At 42.7% G+C, this 22,965-nt stretch overlaps 1 protein-coding gene across 2 annotated transcripts in view; it reads right to left on the bottom strand.

Moving 5' to 3' along the window:
* The window catches only part of LOC115190777 (zinc finger protein 638), a 54,869-nt gene extending 49,835 nt beyond the window's left edge, over positions 1–5,034 (bottom strand). The window contains exon 1 of one of the 2 annotated variants that reach the window (XM_029748828.1): positions 3,945–5,034. In XM_029748828.1, coding sequence (XP_029604688.1) covers positions 3,945–4,036 — 92 coding nt within the window. In that variant the 5' untranslated portion in view covers positions 4,037–5,034. The remainder of the gene's footprint in view (positions 1–3,944) is intronic. The other variant, XM_029748839.1, reaches the window with a different exon arrangement.
* Between the last annotated feature and the right edge of the window lie 17,931 nt (positions 5,035–22,965).

Raw genomic sequence — 22,965 nt, forward strand, 5'->3', positions numbered from 1 at the left:
TACAGGAATCAATCCCTAATACCTCGCTAACACTGCTCATGTGTACGTGGTATTTAGAGACTACTATACATATGTGTTATTTCATAGTTTTGATGTCTTCATTATTATTAGCCTTCCCTGTAGCTCAGTTGGTAGAGCATGGTGTTTGCAACTCCAGGGTTGTGGGTTCGATTCCCACGGGGGGCCAGCACAGAAAGAAATTGTATGAAATGTATGCATTCACTACTGTAAGTCGCTCTGGATAAGAGCGTCTGCTAAAATGACTAAAAATGTAAAAAAAAAAAATTCTACAATGTAGAAAATAGTAAAAATAAAGCTAAACACTTTTGACTGGTACTGTAAGAATACTTGGAAGTCAATAGTAAATGATCTGTCCTTAATTAGACTTATCACTATAGGGTGACCACATGTAGTCCCAGATTGTGCTGGACAGTCCCATATTTTGTCCCATATCCCGCAACCAAACAATCATGTCTAGCATTTGATCAACAATATACAAACATCACTCATTTAGATTTTATTTATAGATTTTTCCAGATTTTCAGTCAGTCATTCCAGCCTGTCTCTTGCAGTCACGTTGTGCTTATGAAAATATTCAGAAAATATTCAGATCCCTTCCACTTTTGCACATTTTGTTACGGTACAGCCTTATTCTAAAATTGAGTGAATTATTTTCTTTCCTCATCAATCTACACACAATACCCCATAATGAAAATGCAAAAACAGGTTTTTAGACATTTTTGCTAACTTTTATATATACAGTTGATGTTGGAAGGTTACATACACCTTAGCCAAATACGTATAAACTACGTTTTTCACAATTCCTGACATTTAATCCCAGTAAAAATTCTCTGTCTTCCGTCAGTTAGGATCACCACTTTATTTTAAGAATGTAACATGTCAGAATAATAGTAGAGATAATTATTTACTTCAGCTTTTATTTCTTTCATCACATTCCCAGTGGATCAGAAGCTTACATACACTCAATTAATATTTGGTAGCATTGCCTTTAAATTGTTTAACTTTGGTCAAACATTTTGTGAATTTTGGCCCATTCCTCCTGACAGAGCTGGTGTAACTGAGTCAGGTTTGTAGGCCTCCTTGCTTGCACACGCTTTTTCAGTTCTGTCCACACATTTTCTAATGGATTGAGGTCAGGGCTTGTGATGGCCACTAAAATACCTTGACTTTGTTGTCCTTAAGCCATTTTGCCACAACTTTGGCAGTATGCTTGGGGTCATTGTCCATTTGGAAGACCCATTTGTGACCAAGCTTTAACTTCCTGACTGATGTCTTGAGATGTTGCTTCAATATATCCACATAATTTTCTTCCCTCATGATGCCATCTATTTTGTGAAGTGCACCAGTCCCCCCTGCAGCAAAGCACCCCCACAACATGATGCTGCCATGGTGTTCTTCAGCTTGCAAGCCTCCCCCTTTTTCCTCCAAACATAACGATGGTCATTAGGGCCAAACTGTTCTATTTTTGTTTCATCAGACCAGAGGACATTTCTCCAAAAAGTACGATCTTTGTCCCCATGTGCAGTTGCAAACCGTAGTCTGACTTTTTTTTATGGCAGTGTTGGACCAGTGTCTTCTTCCTTGCTGAGCGGCCTTTCAGGTTATGTCGATATAGGACTCGTTTTACTGTGGATATAGATACTTTTGTGCCTGTTTCCTCCAGCATCTTCACAGGGTCCTTTGCTGTTGTTCTGGGATTGATTTGCACTTTTCGCACCAAATTATGTTCATCTCTAGGAGACAGAACGTGTCTCCTTCCTGAGCGGTATGATGGCTGCGTGGTCCCATGGTGTTTATACTTGCGTACTATTGTTTGTACAGATGAACGTAGTACCTTCAGGCGTTTGGAAATTGCTCCCAAGGATGATCCAGACTTGTGGATGTCTACAATTGTTTTTCTGAGGTCTTGGCTGATTTCTTTTGATTTTCCCATGATGTCAAGCAAAGAGGCACTGAGTTTGAAGGTAGACCTTGAAATACATCCACAGGTACACCTCCAATTGACTCAGATTAGAATAAGGCTGTCACGTAACAAAATGTGGAAAAAGTCAAGGGGTCTGAATACTTTCCGAATGCACTCTGCATGACAAGGATGTGGTAATGGTAATGATAAACACTTCTCCAGTTGTTGTTGAGATCTCAAATTCTGCGCAAGACCAGACGCTGGGCCAATGTCATATACCTATCGTCAACCAATCACATTTCTCAAATTCTTTTGGGCTAAATTCCAGCAAATCTTGGAGAGGACAGTTATGCCAACTACTTACAAAAAGTGTGCTACCGATGAAGAGCTACAAAAGTAAGTAAATAGCTGTATTAGACTGGAAGTTAGGATATAAGGTCATTTCAAATTTGTGTTGTTCTTTCATATTTACTGCTACTTAACTCAATCCCGTTTTACATTCCCTGAGACCACCCAGAATGGTTACCTAGGCCACATATTGCCAGATTTTCATAAAACACCCACACATGTGGTCTCTCGTTTCTGTATCACCACATTTTGCTTGAGGCAAAATAGTAGACTAGCTGCACTTCAATTAGCTCGTTTGGTGCAGGGCTGTAATGCTGCCTGAGTACACCAGAGTGTTGCTCCACCACGTCTCACAATGGTGCTGAATTAGTCAAGTTGAATCAAAGCTGAATCAATGTCTTGGAAGATCACAAAATGATTAATAATATTTTACATAACACAAACAAATATAATAGTCACACCAAGCACACTACCTAATGTCTTATGAGATTTTAGTATTGTTTGCTGAATAGTCAAAAAAAGAAACAATTTCATGCGACCAAAACTGTGAATGACCAGCAAAATCATCCTGTTGTCCCACATTTGGATATTTTAAATGTGGTCACCGTACTAAAACTGTTAACCTGCCAGTCTGTTTATTTTTTTACCTCCCTTTCCTTCATCACCGACTGACTGGGTTAGCATCAGTGGTCTTATTTACTGTGATGTGATGCGCATCTGACTGTGCACTAAGCATTTATTGATTTAAGCTGTTGGATGGGGCAACATTAGAGACTTACTGTGTGTCGGACTTACAATAAAAGAGTGATGACAAGTTGGAGCCTATGGGGACTGCTCCTCGGCTTGCAGCTGTCTGCAGCAAATAAAAACATCTAGTTCACGACATACCGCCCTAAAACTTTTCAAAACAGACCAATGTTTTTATTACAGTTATGACATATATATATACACACTGTATATATACAGTATATTTAGAATTTCTAAACAGAAACAAGAAAATACTCAATTTTGCACAGTACATTAAAAAAAATGATTTAAAAAGTTGGTAATAAACCACCTCGTCAGCACTTTACACCACTTTTTGGCAAAAGGTTTGGGCTAAATTTGATGGAAGACTAAATTTTACCTGATCACTTTGATAGAAGATTCAGCAAGAATTCTACAAAGTATTACTCTAGTAGTTGGGATAAAGCCTTGCGCCTCGACAATCATTGAGTATAGAATTACTAGCTGAGTCACAGTATGCCGACCCGGCACTGTTAGCCAAGTCACTGTATTAAACACTCCATTCATTTATGGCTGAATTAGCGACTGTGCAAACTTCATTCTTTCAAGGATCAGAAATGAATCAAGTACCAGTTGTGATTGGTAGTAAAGGTAGCAATAAAAGTAGAGTGGTACTGGTAGTGTTTCATTCTAGACCACAAACAAACATGATAGAAGACCATCTAAAAAGCTGTGCTGGTATTTAGCACAAATGCCATCCCACAAGAAACACGTATACACACACCTAAAGCAAACGGATGCCTGCATTATTTACAGAGTGCACCCCCCCCCCCCCCCCCCCCCCCCCGATACCTTTACAATGCACTTCACCCATTTGACCCTGAGTCCCTATACCCTTCACCCCCTGTACTATACCCTCTGACCCTTGAACCCTGACCCAACTCACTTGTTGCTTGGTTTGGTCAAGGACGTGCAGGCTAGAGCTCTCTGCTGCTGGCCCATGTTCTGGACTCGGTTCTTCTTATTGTTCTTCTGCATCTCCTTGCCGGACTGTCTGCGACTCACAGACGAATGAGGCCAGATCCCAGTGAACAGCTGCAGTTAACACTTGTCTATAATGACTACAGGCTGATCCTGAACAAGTCCAGTTAACACTGGTCTATAATGACTACAGGCCAATCCAGGACAGGCACAGATAACACTGCTCTATGATGACTACAGGCAGATCCAGGACAGGTCCAGTTAACACTGATCTATAATGACTACAGGTCGATCCAGAACAGGTCAAGTTAACATTGGTATTTAATGACTACAGGCTGATCCAGGACAGGTCCAGTTAACACTGATCTATAATGACTACAGGCCGATCCAGAACAGGTCAAGTTAACATTGGTCTTTAATGACTACATGCTGATCCAGGACAGGTCCAGTTAAGACCGATCTATAATGACTACAGAACGATCCAGGACAGGTCCAGTTAACACTGGTCTTTAATGACTACAGGCTGATCCAGGACAGGTCCAGTTAACACTGATCTACAATGACTACAGAACGATCCAGGACAGGTCCAGTTAACACTGGTCTTTAATGACTACAGGCTGATCCAGGACAGGTCCAGTTAAGACCGATCTATAATGACTACAAGCCGATCCAGGAGAGGTCCAGTTAACACTGATCTATAATGACTGCAGGCCGATCCAGGACAGCTGTAGATCCAGGCAGATCAAAGTAGTAGTAATCCGAATAGCTGTCTTCAGAATCTTGAGTCTTCAGAATCTTGAGTCTTCAGAATCTTGAGACAGAATTAAAGTATTCGAGAATACAGGTTCGTCTTGTTGTGGTTGAATTGTCCAGCTTCTGAGGACATTTAGAGCCAAAAGTGGTAAAATGAGAGCAAACAATTTGAATTAATGGATGGAGAAGAGAGATTTCCGTCTGCAACATTTCCTTTAAGGAACATCGATGTGCAACCATAACAGTTCATGTTGAAGTGGTCATGGTTTGCTGTTCATTCCGCTTGCTGTTCATTCCGTCTCTCTCACTCGCTCTGTTAATGTCCCTCTCTCACTGGCACTCATTCACTCCCTCTCCCTCTTTCTCCCCCTCTCTCTCATTCCTCACTATGTCACTCAGTTTTCTCATCTTCTGTCAGTCATTCTTTCTGCCCCATGTTTCCTCACCCACAACTGTCTCCACTCTGTTTCTCTCTTCATTCCCTCCCTCTCTCTCTCCCTCCCTCCCTCCCTCCCTCCCTCCCTCAGCCCCCAGCTGTTTTATGTAGCTCTGTTGACACAACCATACGTACGATACAGAGCTCGATGGAACCTGATAAAGACCCAATGCTGACCCCGTGTGTAAGCTTTGTATCAGGGAACCTACCCAGACCATTCTAGACCCTCTGTCTACTGCATTCCCAATCTCTAATCACAGACACATAGCCATACCGTATGTCCTCACGTGACAAAAAGCTACTGTCCTGTACAAACCGCAGCTGGACTGGTGGCTACAAAGGGGCAGCCCTTGTGGTTATGTTGAGTGGATTCCAGGCCAAGCAGAGGGCTAGGGGACCTTAATCATGTGAAAGTGAAGTCTCGTCTTCCAGCCAGACAGCTGATTAAGAGGTACAAGCGCATCAGTCTGACAGAGCATGAAGGAAGAGAGTGCCTCACACCAGCCAGGGGAGGAATGTCCTTATGCACTTCCTTGGTTTGGGTGTGGGAGGGTGGGATGCGGGGCATTGGGAGGAAGGGGGCATGTGGAGGAAGACAGGTGGGGCTATTGGGGGCTTCTTTGGAGTAGTCAGCTGTCACAGTGTTGGGTTGAGAGACAGGGAGGGGGTGAAAGGGAGATGGTTGTCCTAGCTAAGGTCTTCCCCTCACTTACTGTGTAGAAGCAATTACCAACACACATTAACACTTTCTACATAGGCTACATAGTATTAACACTTTCCATATAGGCTACATACTATTAACACTTTCTATATAGACTACATAGTATTAACACTTTCCATATAGGCTACATAGTACCAACACTGTCTATATAGGCTACATAGTATTACCACTTTCTATAAAGCTACATAGTACTAACACTTTCTATATAGGCTACATAGTATTAACACTTTCTATATAGGCTACATAGTATTAACACTTTCTTTATAGGCTACATAGTATTAACACTGTCTATAAAGGCTACATAGCATTAACACTTTCTATATAGTCTACATAGTACTAACACTTTCTATATAGGCTACATAATATTAACACTGTCTTTATAGGCTACATAGTATTAACACTGTCTATAAAGGCTACATAGTATTAACACTTTCTACATAGGCTACATAGTATTACCATTTTCTTTATAAGCTCCATAGTATTAACACTTTCTTTATAAGCTACATAGTATTAATACTTTCTTTATAGGCTACATAGTATTAACATTTTCTTTATAAGCTACATAGTATTAACACTTTCTTTATAAGCTACATAGTATTAATACTTTCTATATAGGCTACATAGTATTAACACTTTCTATATAGGCTACATAGTACTAACACTTTCTTTATAGGCTACATAGTATTAACACTTTCTTTATAGGCTACATAGTTTTAAGACTTTCTATATCGGCTACATCGTATTAACACTTTCTTTATAGGCTACATAGTGTTAAGACTTTCTATATAGGCTACAAAATAAACTCAGCAAAAAAATAAATGTCCCTTTTAAGGACCCTGTCTTTCAAAGGTAATTTGTAAAAATCCAAATAACTACATAGATCTTCATTGTAAAGGGTTTAAACACTGTTTCCCATGCATGTTCAATGAACCATAAACAATTAATGAACATACACCTGTGGAATGGTCATTAAGACACTAACAGCCAACAGACAGTAGGCAATTAAGGTCACAGTTAAGAAAACTTTTACTGACTCTGAAAATCACCAAAAGAAAGATGCCCAGGGTCCCTGCTAATCTGCGTGAACATGCTTTAGGCATGTTGCAAGGAGGCATGGGTACTGCAGACGTGGCCAGGGCAATACATTGCAATGTCTGTACTGTGCGACGCCTAAGACAGCACTACAGGCAGTGGCGGTTCTAGACAATTTCAAGTGGGGGGGCCAAGCTGGGGCCAGTTGTACTGTTAGAGGGGCCAGTTACATTAGACGTTATTGTTGTCATATCGTTTTCTTTACTGCATTGCAGACATTAGCAGGCAAAATACCATGTTCATAATCATCATCGTTGCCACTGTCTAATAACGGATGTAAAAAAAGAACGATAGCAAAAATTAGTTATGTAACAATTATTTGATACTCCACATTTGGACCACAAGGGGGAAGACATCCTCTTCCCTCATGTGGTACCCTTCCTGCAGGCTCATCCTAACATGACCCTCCAGCATGACAATGCCACCAGCCATACTGCTCGTTCTGTGCGTGATTTCCTGCAAGACAGGAATGTCAGTGTTCTGCCATGACCAGCGAAGATCCCGGATCTTAATCCCATTGAGCATGTCTGGGACCTGTTAGATCGGTGAGGGTTAGGGCCATTCCCCCTAGAAATGTCCGGGAACTTGCAGGTGCCTTGGTGGAAGAGTGAGGTAACATCTCACAGCAAGAAATAGCAAATCTGGTGCAGTCCATGAAGAGGAGAGGCACTGCAGTACTTAATGCAGCTGGTGGGCACACCAGAGACTGACTGTTACTTTTGACCCCCCCCCCCCCCTTTTTCAGGGACAAATGATTCAATTTCTGTTAGTCACATGTCTGTGGAACTATTTCAGTCTCAGTTGACGAATCTTATGTTCATACAAATATTTACACATGTTAAGTTTGCTGAAAATAAACGCAGTTGACAGTGAGAGGAGGTTTATTGTTTGTTGAGTTTATTAACACTTTCTATATAGGCTACATAGTATTAACACTACTATTATCTTTAAAGATGTTATTTTTTCATGATAAATAATTACATAAAAATTGTTTCACTTGTTTCAGAAATTATGTGTGTTTAAATGTAGAATGTATGTTTGACCTGTACTGTAAGTACAAACCTATACTATATTCACTATGCAATTAGAGAGAGATCAGAATCCAAACAACAGACTAAGTTTGTATGTCTGAAGCCCATATGATTTGATTATGTAAGGTGAAAGAGTCTGGCTGGGCTAACCTGTGGCTGGGACAGACAGGTGCTGAGTGATATGAGTGACGTTGCTTCCATTCCTGCTCAGGCTAAAATGCAAATCACTGAGCAAGTTGAAATTGCGTGTGTGTGTGTGTGTGTGTGTGTGTGTGTGTGTGTGTGTGTGTGTGTGTGTGTGTGTGTGTGTGTGTGTGTGTGTGTGTGTGTGTGTGTGTGTGTGTGTGTGTGTATGTGGGTGTGTGTGCCTCTTATGCCTTTTGGTTAATCTGTATTTTGTTCATGATATGTCTTGATAGGATTTCTAGTCAAATAAAATGACCTGCTGTAAACTAGTCATACAATGGTGCTCAATTTATAAACGCCCACAGGTGTGTGTATTTAAATAACACGTGACTTGTTAAGAAGAATACAGGACAAGTGGCTTAGGCTAAAATCACTCATGCATGTTTTGTTCCATCAGGTTGGACTCAGCCTTCTGCAGGAGAGAGAACCACAAATATCATAAGGAAAGCTCTGATTTACTTAAACAACAAGGGTAGGTTTATATTATAACATGTTTCCTTCGGCTAACCGTTTTACATCTCATGTGTTCATTCAGACTTTCTGAGGCATTGCACAGTGCTTTGACTGATATAACAGTAGACCTACGTATATCTAAAAATTGTAATGTATGTTTACATCATTGTATTGCATCAGTATTTTGCATCAGTATGTTGCCAACAATATATTAAAACATAAAGTCATGAAACTTGTCATCTGCCCTCTCTCATATCTCAGTGGGATCGGATATTGTTCTACAAGGATGAATGCCTCTTCAGGAAACCACACTTACTTCAGCTGGAATGTTTGTCTTAACAAAGGCTATGTTGGGCCAGTGCTTACTGGTGCTGTCCAGTCCATGTGCTTCCTCCTGGGGACACCAGCTCTGGTCTGGTGCCTCTGGCTCTCTCTGAGTGGAAGTCTCACTGGAGGTCTCAAACCAACCCAGGTTTTCCCTATTAACCTGTTTGCAGTGGAGCTGGTGTTCTGTGTGGAGGGTTTCTTTGAGGTGATCAGCTACCTCGTACAGAACATCATGTTAACACAGGCTGTGTATTTCCTCTATATTCTCTCCTGGACCTGCAGGCCCCTGCTCCAGATCTGCATCTGTGTGGAGCGATACCTGGCGGTGGCTCAACCTGTGGCTTTCCTCAAGTATAGACTCCGGAGGTACAGGGTGGCGTGTTCAACTGTGGTCTGGCTGCTGTCGCTCACTTTTGCATGTTTTGCTATCCCTTTAATGGGTAATGAAGAGATCGCAGCTCATGTGCTAATTGGTGTCTATTGCCTTGGGGGGGCCGTCATTTCTCTCTGCTGCTTCTTCATCCTGCGTGTGCTGAAGCAGCCTGGTCCAGGAGAGGTAGAGGGAGGCAGAGAGGGAGAGAAGAACCAGGGGATGACAGATCCACATAAGATGAGAGCTTTTGGGATAATCTTAACCAACCTGGTGATCATCTTGGCGAGCTCCATCCCGGTGGTTGTTGGTTACGCCACCCTTTCATCCAGTCTTGACTACAACTGCAATGTCACCAACATTTTGGTGACTGTTATCATCTTCAGTGTCTTGTTCTCACCTCTGATTCACCTCTACAGAGAGGGAAGGCTGCCATGCCGAAGAGGGACAGAGACACATTAGACTTACAGGTCTGGGCACTATCGCTAGGAGACGATAGAGCGTTTTGTTAAATACACATTGAATCAAAATTGTTCTGTCAATACCGCAGCGCAGCCTAACTTCTAAGTGCCTGCAACTGAAGTTTAAGCATACATAGACATGGCAAAGATGTAGAAGGATTTGTGTAATATTTATTTGATAAATAGTTTGGATTTTTTTAGTTTGGTGGCCTGTTGAAATAGAATGTTCTTAGTTACAGCATATAAGCTTAATAATTGTTGTTCAAGGGGCAATAAAACAACAAAGTGAGAGAGTCCCTACCATTGTTTTTGTAATTCATAGACAGAGCTAGGGATGCAAAGACTGATCAGCCATGATATCAAAATGATTGTTGTGATCAAGTTTTTAGACTATACATTGTTTGTTTACATTGATGGATTTTATTTTCAAACAAAGGAGTTAAACAAGCTCTTATTATATTTTTTGGGTTCTGATAGGGTATGACAGTTGAACTAAGCTCATGAGGCATTTATAAGTAATATCTTTCAAGAACCAATGGGCATATATCATTCATTTGAAAGTCCGAGAATGGATGTCCCAAATGCAGATTGCCCCTTTAACTAAAGCGTCATCACTTGTTTATCACTTATGGTGAATGTTGGTTTGTTTCATTAGTTATACAATTAGTATCAGGACGGGGTGGCTAGATAGGAGATTAGGCCTATTCATTTAGCATTATTACTGGTCCAGGGGATGGAGGGATGGAGGAAAGGGTAAAAAAGAGGAGGGAGGGCACAGATCATCCTGCTGACCTTGATGCTTAACTACTCTCCTACGATCATCAGGGAAATTCTTCAGGATCATATTTCTTTGAGCTCATTCAAGTGTATTCTGACCCACATTACTTTCTCCTTCAGCGTGTTGGGTAGCTTTACTCAGCCCCTCTACCTCCACAGGGCTGGGAAACTGTCCTGCATCAGGGTTTAAAGAGAAGGATAACTGCACTGTAGGGGAAAGGTTGTCTTGCATTTCTCAGGTTATCATTCTGTTCCATTCCCTTTAATCATATTGTTCATGCTATTTAGAGGTTTTGACATTTTTAGTAAGTTAGTCTTAGTTCAACTATGTAGTATGTGTGTGGGGGGGAGGGTCTGCCATTTTATTTGTCTTGTATAGCTGTTCATCTAAGTGAAATTAGGGAGATACATTGTGAGATTTTACTATCACCTCATGCTCACAATTCCAACCTATTCCTGACAGTTTTGCTTGGTTTGAAAATAAATTACTACAAAAATATATACTATTTAACTTAGCAAAATCATATTTTAGCTTGTATTGCATCCTGTATTGCAGTTGCTTTTCTACTTCTGAGTGATGTTCAATTTAAACTGAATAAAAATGTAAACGTAACATGTAAAGTGTTGGTCCCATATTTCATGAGCTGAAATTTCTATACATATGCCGTCTACAATGTCGTTTTAGAGAATTTGGTAGTACGGCCAACCGGCCTCACAACGTTGTGAACAGAGTGCGTCATGGTGGCTGTGGGGTTATGGTATGGGCAGGCATAAGATACGGACAACGAACACAATAGCATTTTAGCTACAGAAATTGTAATACACAAAAAGACTGTGACTAGATCCTGAGGCCCATAGTGAGTCTCATTTTTTTAAGGTGTCTGTGATCAAGAGATCCATAAGCTACAAACAACTAACACAATTGCATTTTATTGATGGAAATTGTATCTGTATACTCAGTCATGTACAATCCATAGATTAGGGCCTAATTTACATATTTCAATTGACTGAATTCCTCATATGAAATGTAACACAGTAAAATCTATGAAACTCTTGCATATTGCGTCATATTTTTGTTCAGTATAGAAATGTATCACTGGACTTTTTTAAAGAAAGGTATAATGAAGCAAATCTGATTGATTCAACAGTTCAGGTCTCTGTCTGTCTGTCAATTATGATTACAGCATGTCATCAAATATGTATCCCCCTTCACTGATGAATGCACATGTCTTGGCTAATTGTATACACATGACTAAACATGAGAACCCAGACAGGGCCACTGGAAGAAAAATATTAGCTTCCATGAACACAGAGACCTGCCATAGTGTTTTCATTGGCTATTTGCATGACAGCCAACATTTGTCACAATGGGTGGCTTGTGGATTCCGAAGTGTCAGGCGCAGGAGACAGAAAGATTCCGTTAAACCTGTTAGGGCTAGGGGGCAGTATTTGCACGGCCGGATAAAAAAACGTACCCGATTTAATCTGGTTACTACTCCTGCCCAGTAACTAGAATATGCATATAATTATTGGCTTTGGATAGAAAACACCCTAAAGTTTCTAAAACTGTTTGAATGGTGTCTGTGAGTATAACAGAACTCATATGGCAGTCAAAACCCTGAGACAAATCCAGACAGGAAACTGAAATCTGATGTGTGGATATCACTTCAAACATTTGCCATTGAAACACACAGGGGCTTGCGATTCATTTCGCACTTCCTATGGCTTCCACTAGATGTCCCCAGTCTTTACAAAGTGTTTTGAGCATCCTACCATCAAAATTGACTGAAAGAGAGGATGTTTACCTTGGTCACAGGAAATGGGCCATCACCATTGTGACGTCGGCGCCCATGGGTACTCTCCCTTTTCGAAATGTTTTGAAAGACAATGCAACCATCCCAATGGAATATTATTGAAGCCCTGGTTGAAAAAGCCCCTAAAGATTTATGTTATACAACGTTTGACATGTTTGAACAAACTTAAATATTTTTTTTTGCTCATTCCTGACGACAAGTCAGACGCATACGGTATATTTTCACTAGCCTTCAGAGCTCGCTAACACTATTGGGACATAAATTATTAACTTTTTTGAACAAAACTACATTTGTTATGGACCTGGGATTCCCAGAAGTGCCTTCTGATAAAGATAATCAAAGGTAAGGGATTATTTACAATAGTATTTTTGATGGTTGATCGTTCCAAGATGGCTCAAAACATGTATAGCCTAGACTATTTTTCTGGGCATACCACGTCGTTTATTGCAAAGTGTGATTTCCCAGTAAAGTTATTTTTAAATCTGGCAAGGAGATGGCATTCAAGACATGTTAATCTATAAGTCTTTGAATGACAATATTACATTTTAACAATGTTTTCGAATAGTAATTTTGTAAATTGTAGCGCTAATAAACCGGAAGCGTTTGAGGCAAAAGATTTTCTGAACGTCATGCTCCGATGTAAAATGCTGTTTTTATATATGAATATGAACTTTATCGAACAAAAAATGCATGTGTTGTGTAACATGATGTCCTAGGAGTGTCATCTGATGAAGGTTGTCAAAGGTTAGTGCTGCATTTAGCTGTGTTTTGGGTATTTGTGATGCATGCTAGTTGCTTTGAAAATGGCTGTGTGATTATTTCTGGCTGGGTACTCTGCTAACATAATCTAACGTTTTGCTTTTGCTGTAAAGCCTTTTTGAAATCGGACAACGTGGTTCGATTCAGGAGTGGTGTATCTATAAAACGGTGTAAAATAGTCATATGTTTTGAGAAATTAAAGTTATAGCATTTATGAGGTTTTGCATTTAGCGCGACGCGATTCCACTGGCTGTTGATTAGGGTGGGACGCAAGCGTTCCACTGGCCCAGAGAGGTTAATGAATTTAATAAAATTATCCACACCGAAAATATGCAAGGTATGGAGTGCAAGGTGTGCAAAAGTAACGCACCACCTTTAAAAGAACGTAACCAGGGACGCAGCCCAAAAGGAATAGCGTAACTCCACAATATACAGAACCACATGAAACACACCCTGACAAACGAACAATCCCGCACAAACAACAAACCTAACTAACTAGCCTAAATACCCCTCCCCACTAACAACTAACACAAAACAGGTGCGCAACTAACCTAGGCCTAACTAACAGAACGTGAAACATAAATCGATGGCAGCTAGTAGGCCGGCGACGACGACCGCCGAGCGCCGCCCGGGAGAGGAGGGGTGCCACCTTCCGTAGGTGTCGTGACAACATTGTCTTTTATCTGTTGTACGCCTCTGTTTAGGAGACAGGCCAAATGGTGAAGTTCATTATGATCTTCTATATATTTGTGTTTGAAAAGTAAACTACTGTCACGTCCTGATCCTAGTAAGATGTCATTTTCAATAGTAGAGTAGGTCAGGGCGTGACAGGGGGTGTTTTGGGATGTTCTATGTTTTCTATTTCTATGTTTAAGTTCTAGTTTTTCTATTTCTATTTTGGGATTGTTTGGGTTGATCTCTAATTGAAGGCAGCAGATCCTCGTTGCCTCTGATTAGAGATCATATTTAAGTAGGGGTTTTTCATCCTGGGTTTTGTGGGTAATTGTTTTCTGTTTAGTGTATGTCACCTGATGGAGCTGTTGTCGGTCGTTTTTGTTGTTTTGTTTAAGTATATTCATTAAAAGTAAATATGAGCACTCTACACGCTGCGCCTTGGTCCCCTTTATACAACCCGCATTACAACTACACATACACGTGCACACACACATAACATAGATTTTACTTAACATGTTGGTGTTTTTGAGATCCTTCGAACTCTAATGGATGTGGTTGTCAGAATTTCAAACCTAAAGCTTGTCTCTATCTACTGGCAACTCCTTATGCATGTCTATAAACATATGAATATTTTTCCATATACATTACCATGACTGAATGACAAGCTACTACTACTGGAAAAGGCAGGCCGAACCAGCCCCCATTAACATCGACAGGGCTGTAGTGGAGCGGGTCGAGAGTTTCAAGTTCCTTGGTGTCCACATCACCAACGAACTCTCATGGTCCAAACATACCAATACAGTTGAGAAGAGGGCATGACAAAACCTTTTCCCCCTCAGGAGACTGAAAAGATTTGGCATAGGTCCCCAGATCCTCAAAAGGTTCTACAGCTGTACCATCGAGAGCATCCTGACCGGTTGCATCACTGCCTGGTATGGCAACTGCTCGGCATCTGACCGTAAGGCGCTACAGAGGGTAGTGCGAACGGCCCAGTACATCACTGGGGCCAAGCTTCCTTCCATCCAGGACCTATATAATGGGCGGTGTCAGAGGAAAGACCATAAAATTGTAAGAGCCTCCAGTCACCCAAGTTAAAGACTGTTTTCTCTGCTACCGCTTGCCGGAGTACCGGAGTGCCAAGTCTAGGTCCAAAAGGCTCCTCAACAGCTTCCACCCCCAAGCCAGTAGACTGCTGAACAATTCATAAAAATCGCCCCCGTACACTACATAAACCCCCCCCTCCCCCCCGTACACTGCTGCTACTGGCTGTTTGTTTGTTACCTATGCATAGTCACTTCGCCCCCACCTACATGTACAGATTACCTCAACTAGCCTGTACCCCTGCACACTGACTCGGTACCGGTGCCCCCTGAACATAGCCTCGTTACTGTTATTCTTATTTTGTTACTTTTTGTTATACATTTTTATTATAGCTTATTTGATAAATATTTTCTTCGTTTTGAACTGCACTGTTGGTTAAGGGCTTGTAAGTAAGCATTTCACGGTAAAGTACGATTGTATTCTGCGCATGTGGCAAATAAAGTTTGATTTGAATTGATTTTTACGTACTAGCCTACATAATATTACTTCATTACTGAATTATAACATAATACCATACTATTATAACTAACCACACATTTCACACGTTAACATCCTATATAGTATTTGCACAATTCTATTATTAACACTACAAACGTTAACTTCTATTGAGTTTTTAAACATACAATGATTGTTACGTTATTTAAGATATCACAAACGGTTTAATCGTAAGTACAAACCTATACTGTATTCACTATGCAATTAGAGAGAGATCCTGAATCCAAACAACAGACTAGTATTGTGTATATCTGAAGTCCATGTGAATGATTATGGAAGGTGAAAGAGTCAGACCTTGCAGGTGGCTGGGCTAACCTGTGGCTGTGACAGACAGGTGCAGACTGATGATGCCTGGCCAAAATGCAAATCCTTGAGCAGGTTGAAATTCCATCTGTGTGTGTGTGTGTGTGTATGTGTGTGTGTGTGTGTGTGTGTGTGTGTGTGTGTGTGTGCAAGCATCTGCATTTTGTTAATCTGTGCTTTGTTCCTTCCTGATAAGTTTAGATTTTTAGTCAAATAAAATACAAAGGTGTTCAATTCACCCACACGTGACTTGTTGTGAAGAACACAGGACAGAGAGCATTGGATGAAATCACTCATACATGTAGGTTTTGTACCATCGGGTTGGACTCAGCCTTCTCCAGGAGAAAGAACTACGAATATTGCGCATGAAAGTTCGAGTTACCAAAAAACTAAGGTATGTTATTTTACATTTTAACATCACTGAGTATATTATCTCCTATTCATGTTTTAATTCAGACTTTCTGAGACAATGCACAATGTTGTTACAGACAACAGTACAGCTATCTATATCAAAGTATTTTTTATGAATGTTTGCATCAGTATATTGTATCAGTATTTTGCCAACAATATATTAAAACATAAAGTGATGAATTGTGTAATCTCCCCTCTCTCACATCTCAGTGGGCTCTGACATTTTTAACAAGGATGAATGGGTCTTCAGGAAACCACACTTACCTTGACAACTGGGATGTTTGCTTTGACCATGGCTATGTTGGGATAGTGCTGTTCGTCGGTGCCCAGGCCCCGTGCTTCCTCCTGGGGACGCCATCTCTGGTCTGGTGCCTCTGGCTCTCTCTGAGTGGAAGTCTCACTGGAAGTCTCAAACCCAACCAGGTCTTCCCTATCAACCTGTTTGCAGTGGAGCTGGTGTTCTGTGTCCAGGGTCTCCTTAATGTGGTCAGCTTCCTATTCAACCAGAATGTCATTTTACGACAGGCTGTTTATGTCCTCTATATCGTCTCCTGGACCTGCATGCCCCTGATCCAGAGCTGCATCTGTGTGGCGTGTTCAAACATGGTCTGGGTGTTGCTGTTAGCTTATGCATGTTCTCCTATCCCTTTAATAATGGGTTATCAAAAAAATCACAGCTTATGTTCTCATTAGTGTCTATTGCCTTGGGGGGGCCATCATTTCGCTCTGCTGCTTCTTCATCCTGCGTGTGCTGAAGCAGCCTGGTCCAGGAGAGGTAGAGGGTGGCAGAGGGGGAGAGAAGAAACAGGACAACAGACCCACATAAGATGGCAGCTTTTGGGATCATCTTAACCAACCTTGTTATCATCTTGGCAAGCTCTATCCCAGTTGTCGTTGGTTATGCCACTGTGTCATCCAATCTTTACTACAACTGCAATGTCATCCCTGTGTTGCTCATTGTTAACAACTTCAGTGTCATGGTCTCACCCCTGATACACCTCAGAGAGAGAAGGCTGCCATGCCGCAGAGGGCCAGAGACACGTTAGACTTACGGTTGTGGGCACTAAAAGTACAGGTTTTTGTGACAAACTAATGCTAGGAGACAATAAGGCCGTGTGTTAATCCCCCAAAAATCTGCCTGTACTGCAGCGCAGCCTAACGTCTTAGTACCTGCAACTGTAATTTAAACATAGACAAGGCATAGGCACTTAAAATAGTTTGGATTGTTTTAATTTGGTGGCATGTAGCAATAACATTTTGTGAGATAGATGTTAGCATTAGAGTTCTTGTTAAAGGGGCAATCAAACAACACACTAAAGCTGCATCACTTGTTTCGCATTATAGTGAATGTTGGTTTGTTTAATCAATTGTACAGTTAATATTAGGATGGGGTGGCTAGATAGGGGATTAGACCTATTCATTTAACATCAGCATTCACTAATGGATTGTCTTCTTCATTTTATGTTCTGCTTTGAACCTTTGTCTGTCACTAAGGTTGCATTATGATATTAAATGTATGGGGACCAACTGCGCATGACACTTGGCTAATGCTCAAATCAAATCAAACTTTATTGGTCACATACACATGGTTAACGCTGTTATTGATACGCAACATTCTTGCCCTGACAGTGCACACTCCTACAAAGTTATTAGACTCCATCCACACTGGGAAAGAACATGGACACACTTGACGTTAAAGGGATGGTTCAGGATTTTCGTGGTGATGCCCTTTATATACTTATCGAGAGTCAGAGGAACCCGTGGATACCATTGTTATGTACATATCTGCGTCCTGTATGAAGGAATTTACAGGCATGTAGCTTGAGAGCTGCACCCAAAGACTTAATACTTAGCATTGGATTGTTGGATTGCGAAACTACCTCTACCAATCTTCTCAGGACTGCACACTGTTGCCGGATACTCTGGACTGCACACTATTGCCGAATTCTCGAGGCTGACGCACTGGAAGCCTGATGCGTGGTACTGGTACTGGATGTGCCAGTCTGGGGACACGCACCTCAGGGCTAGTGCGGGGAGCGGGAACAGGCCGAGTCGGACTGGGTTGATGCACTGGAAGCCTGATGCGTGGTGCTGGTACTGGAGGTATCAGCCTGGGAACACGCACCTCAGGGCTAGTGCGGGGAGCGGGAACAGGCCGAGTCGGACTGAGTTGACGCACTGGAAGCCTGATGCGTGGTGCTGGTACTGGAGGTATCAGCCTGGGAACACCCACCTCAGGGCTAGTGCGGGGAACGGGAACAGGCCGAGTCGGACTGGGTTGACGCACTGGAAGCCTGATGCGTGGTGCTGGTACTGGAGGTATCAGCCTGGGAACATGCACCTCAGGGCTAGTGCGGGGAGCGGGAACAGGACGAGTCGGACTGGGCTGACGCACTGGAAGCCTGATGCGTGGTGCTGGTACTGGAGGTATCAGCCTGGGAACACGCACCTCAGGGCTAGTGCAGGGAGTGGGAACAGGACGAGTTGGACAGGGCTGACGCACTGGACCGTAGAGGCGTACTGGCGGTCTCGAGCGCAGAACTGGCATCGCTCTTACTGGCTGGATGCCCACTTCCCCCTGGCAAATGCGGGGCGCTGGTACTGCGCGTACCGGCCTAAAAACACTTGGCCTCGCCACAGTACCCATTACCCCAAAGCACGGGACCTGTCCAGTCACTGGTTGCCCAGAAATGGTACAAGGATTTGGCCTAGGGCTCAATCCTCGCCCAGCCAAACTACCCCTGTGCCCCCCCCAAAAAAATTATTGGGGCTGCCTCTCGGGCTTAAACGCCAGTCATGTTCCCCTGTAGCGTTCCCTGTCTTCGCTCCACTTCCTCCATGGACCTTCTCCGGCCATAATCTCCTCCCACGTCCACTTCTCACGATCGTCCCTCCGTTGCTCCTTCCTCCGCTGCTTGGTCCTTATTTGGTGGGAGATTCTGTAACGGTTGTTGTCGGGGATAGAGGACCAAAACGCAGCAGGAATGTGGATACTCATCTTGTATTTTATTTTAAATCAAGAGAACACCAAAAATAACAAAACGAAAAAACGCACGAACAAAAAAACAGTCTTGTCAGGCTCACACAGGCAAAACAAGAAACAATCTCCCACAACACTACACCAAACAATTACCCAAATATAGGACTCTCAATCAGAGGCAACGAGAAAGCACCTGCCTCCAATTGAGAGTCCAACCCCCCATTAACCTACACATAGAAATACCATAAACCAGAAAGAACATAGAAATGAAAAACATAGAACATAGACCAAAACCCAGAAATAATAAATCAAACACCCTACTACATAAATCACCACCCCGAACCACATAAACGAAATACCCTCTGCCACGTCCTGACCAAACTCGATAACAGATAACCCTTATACTGGTCAGGACGTGACAAACATTGTGCGGGTTCCCACAAGACATTGTGTAGTTTCACATCCTACAGAAGGTAAAGACTGCAAGAAAAGTTGGAGAAAGGCAGACAGGCAGGGAGTCAGACAGATTATTGGTGCTATGTTGAAATAGCAGGCCCAGGGAGGAGGAAGACAGAGTGAATGCGCACAGCAAACCTTTTTGTTTCATATTTGCTTGTTTTCAACTACACACTTTTCCACACTTGCGATAACCCTCTGTGGTTCTAAATCAACAGTTGTTTAGTGGACCGAAAATGTGGAAAAAAATGAACTTGCTTGACTATGCTGTAGGACATGGAATTGTCTGTTACTGTACATGCAAAACAATACATTTGGAAAGTATTCATATCCCTTGACTTTTTCCACATTTTGTTACGTTTCAGCCTTATTCTAAAATGGATTCAATATTTTTCCCCCCTAATCATTCTACCCACAATACCCCAAAATGACGAAGAAAAAACATGTTTTTATACAATTCTGCAAAAATAAAACTGAAATATCACATTTATATAAGTATTCAGACCCTTTACTCAGTGCTTTTTTGAAGAACCTTTGGCAACGATTACAGCCTTGAATCTAATTGGGTATGATGCTACAAGTTTGGCACACATGTATTTGGGGAGTTTCTCCCATTCTTCTCTGCGGATCCTCTCAAACTCTGCCATGTTGGATGGGGAACGTCGCTGCAAGTACAGCTATTTTCAGGTCTCTCCGGAGTTGAAGTACGGGCTATGGCTGGGCAACTCAAGGATATTGAGAAACTTGTCCCGAATCCATTCTTGCGTTGTATTGTTTGTGTGCTTAGGGTCATTGCCCTGTTGGAAGGTTAACCTTCGCCACAGTCTGAGGTCCTGAGTACTCTGGAACAGGTTTTCATCAATGATCTCTCTGTACTTTGTTCTGTTCATCTTTCCCTCGATCCTGACTAGTTTTCCAGTCCCTGTCGCTGAAAACATCCCCACAGCATGATGCTGATTGGTGGAGTGCTGCAGAGATGGTTGTCCTTGCTCAGTTTGGCTGGGCAGCCAGCTCTAGGAAGACAATTGGTGGTTCCAATCTTCTTCCATTTAAGAATGATGCAGGCCACTGTGTTCTCAGGGACCTTCAATGCTGCAGACATTTTTTGGTACCCTTCCCCAGATCTGTGCCTTGACACAATCCTGTCTTGGAGCTCTAAGGACAAATCCTTCGACCTCATGGCTTGGTTTTTGCTCTGACATGCACTGTCAACTGTGGGACTTTAAATAGAAAGGTGTATGCCTTTCCAAATCATGTCCAATCAATTCAATCTTGAGTCTCATAGCAAAATGTCTGTATACTTATGTATATAAGGTATTTCTGTTTTTTTGTTTTTCTAAATTACCCAATTACCCATTAACCACTACTGCTTTCAATACTGCCCACCTGTGGTCCAGTAAATTATGGCCTGCAGATGGTGCAGCACGGACCCTAGGGTCCCTCTCCTCCATTTTTGGGATACTACTCAGCACCTGGTGGTACTGCATCCCCAACAACCCAGCGTGTGGATTATTCTTCTACGTTGGTGTACCAGGGAGTTGCAGCACTGTGAACATCGCTGCATATATCATATATGCAGCATACTCCACTGTAGTACGTAGAGTGCAGAATATACAGAGCCTTATGTACACTATGCAACAGAAGACCAGATCCTGGGCTTCCTCCTTTCAGTGGAGCCCTCTCCAACAGGTTGCGTGGAAACCATGGGACAGTCATATGGAGGAATAGCAGCAATAAGTTGTCTCTTGGACCCCCCCCCCCGGCACCATTGCCAGGTGTTACTGTGACCATTCGGTGTGAGTATATTGCCGCTCCAGCCACGGCACCTTTGTCGGGGACGGCTGTGACTGAGACCTCGGCCCCTGCTGGACCTCAGGAGTTGTCTGCTACAGAGACTGAGCCCACACCAGATGTCATTCCTGATTCCCCTTCCACTGCTGTGGAATCTGGGGGACCCCCTCCCCGGCTCGGGTGGCCTATGCGATTCCAGCAGCAACTCCATGCGGTAGTGAGCCTATGTTGCTGACTGGACCGCCAGATCATAACTAGCCAGAGCTACCTGGCGAGCCATAGGCAGCGACAGAAGCCCTGTCTACCTTTGACTCTCAGCCTGTCTCTGCACTAGAAGACCCTCTAGCAGGACCGGACCGGTATGCAGCTACCTCCGATGATTGGTCCAGCCTTGATCTGGGCCCACAACACTGTCACCAGCTACTGACAGTACATCTTCAACTGACCCAGCCACAGACCTGGTTCCCATTTGGGGTGTCCAGGATACCTCTCTCCAGCATGCACCACCTGACCCAGTTCCAGTCCTGGTCCTGCTGCTGCTGGACTCAACCCACGACGTGACTGTGGTCTGACACAGTGACCTCACCAGGGCTGACCACACAGAATTCACCACCCAGTGTCATGTCCCAGGTGCACTACCTATTCCTGCTCTGTGGTCCAAGCTGATCCACCATCTTCCCTGGACTCACCAACACCTCCTGATCTGGCTCTGACCCTGGGGGACTTGCCCGCCTCAGTTGGGGACCCGCCACAGCCATGCCTGCTCTCCTCTGCTTGGGCACAGCCAGCCTCTGTGAGGGAGCCACAGCCATGCCTGCTCTCCTCTGCTTGGGCACAGCCTGCCTCTGTGAGGGAACCACAGCCAGGCCTGCTCTCCGCTGCTGGGGCCTTCATTAGTATGGGAACAACAACCGCCATGCCTGCTCTCCTCTGCTCGAGTAACGGCCCGCTTCAGTAGGAGAGTTTATGCCAACAGGTCTTCTCTACTTACAAGGTTTGCAATGCACTTCCTTTCACAACATAATGTTCTAACACAATACATGTAATTCTAGGGAAGGCTGCCATGTCAAAGAGGGCCAGAGACACGTTAGACTTACAGGTTTTTGTGACAAACTATCGCTAGAAGACGATAGAGGGTCTTTAAATATACATTTACTTAAAATTGTTCTGCCTATACCATGGCACAGCCTAACTTCTTTAGTGCCTGGAACTGTAGTTTAAACACATGTAGAACAATGTGTAGAACAATGTGTAATTTTCTTTTGATATATAGTTTATTGTTTTAATTTTATTGCATGTAGCAATAGCATTTTGTGAGATGCATCACATTAGCGTTAGAGTTGTTGTTAACTTAAGCTCCATCACTTGTTTAGTATTATAGTAAATGTTGGTTTGTTTTATTAATTATGCAATTAATATTAGGATGGGTTGGCTAGATAGGGGATTATACCTATTTATTTCGCATTACTTCATGGATTGCCTTCTTCATGTTATGTTGTCATTTGAATTTAGGGTCCTTGTCTGTCACTAACATGTCATAATGTTATTCAAACGTATGGGGACTGACTGCCCATGAGACTTGGCTAATGGTGTC

This window comes from Salmo trutta, chromosome 4, assembly GCF_901001165.1.
Source record: "Salmo trutta chromosome 4, fSalTru1.1, whole genome shotgun sequence".
Classification (NCBI taxonomy): Eukaryota; Metazoa; Chordata; class Actinopteri; order Salmoniformes; family Salmonidae; genus Salmo; species Salmo trutta.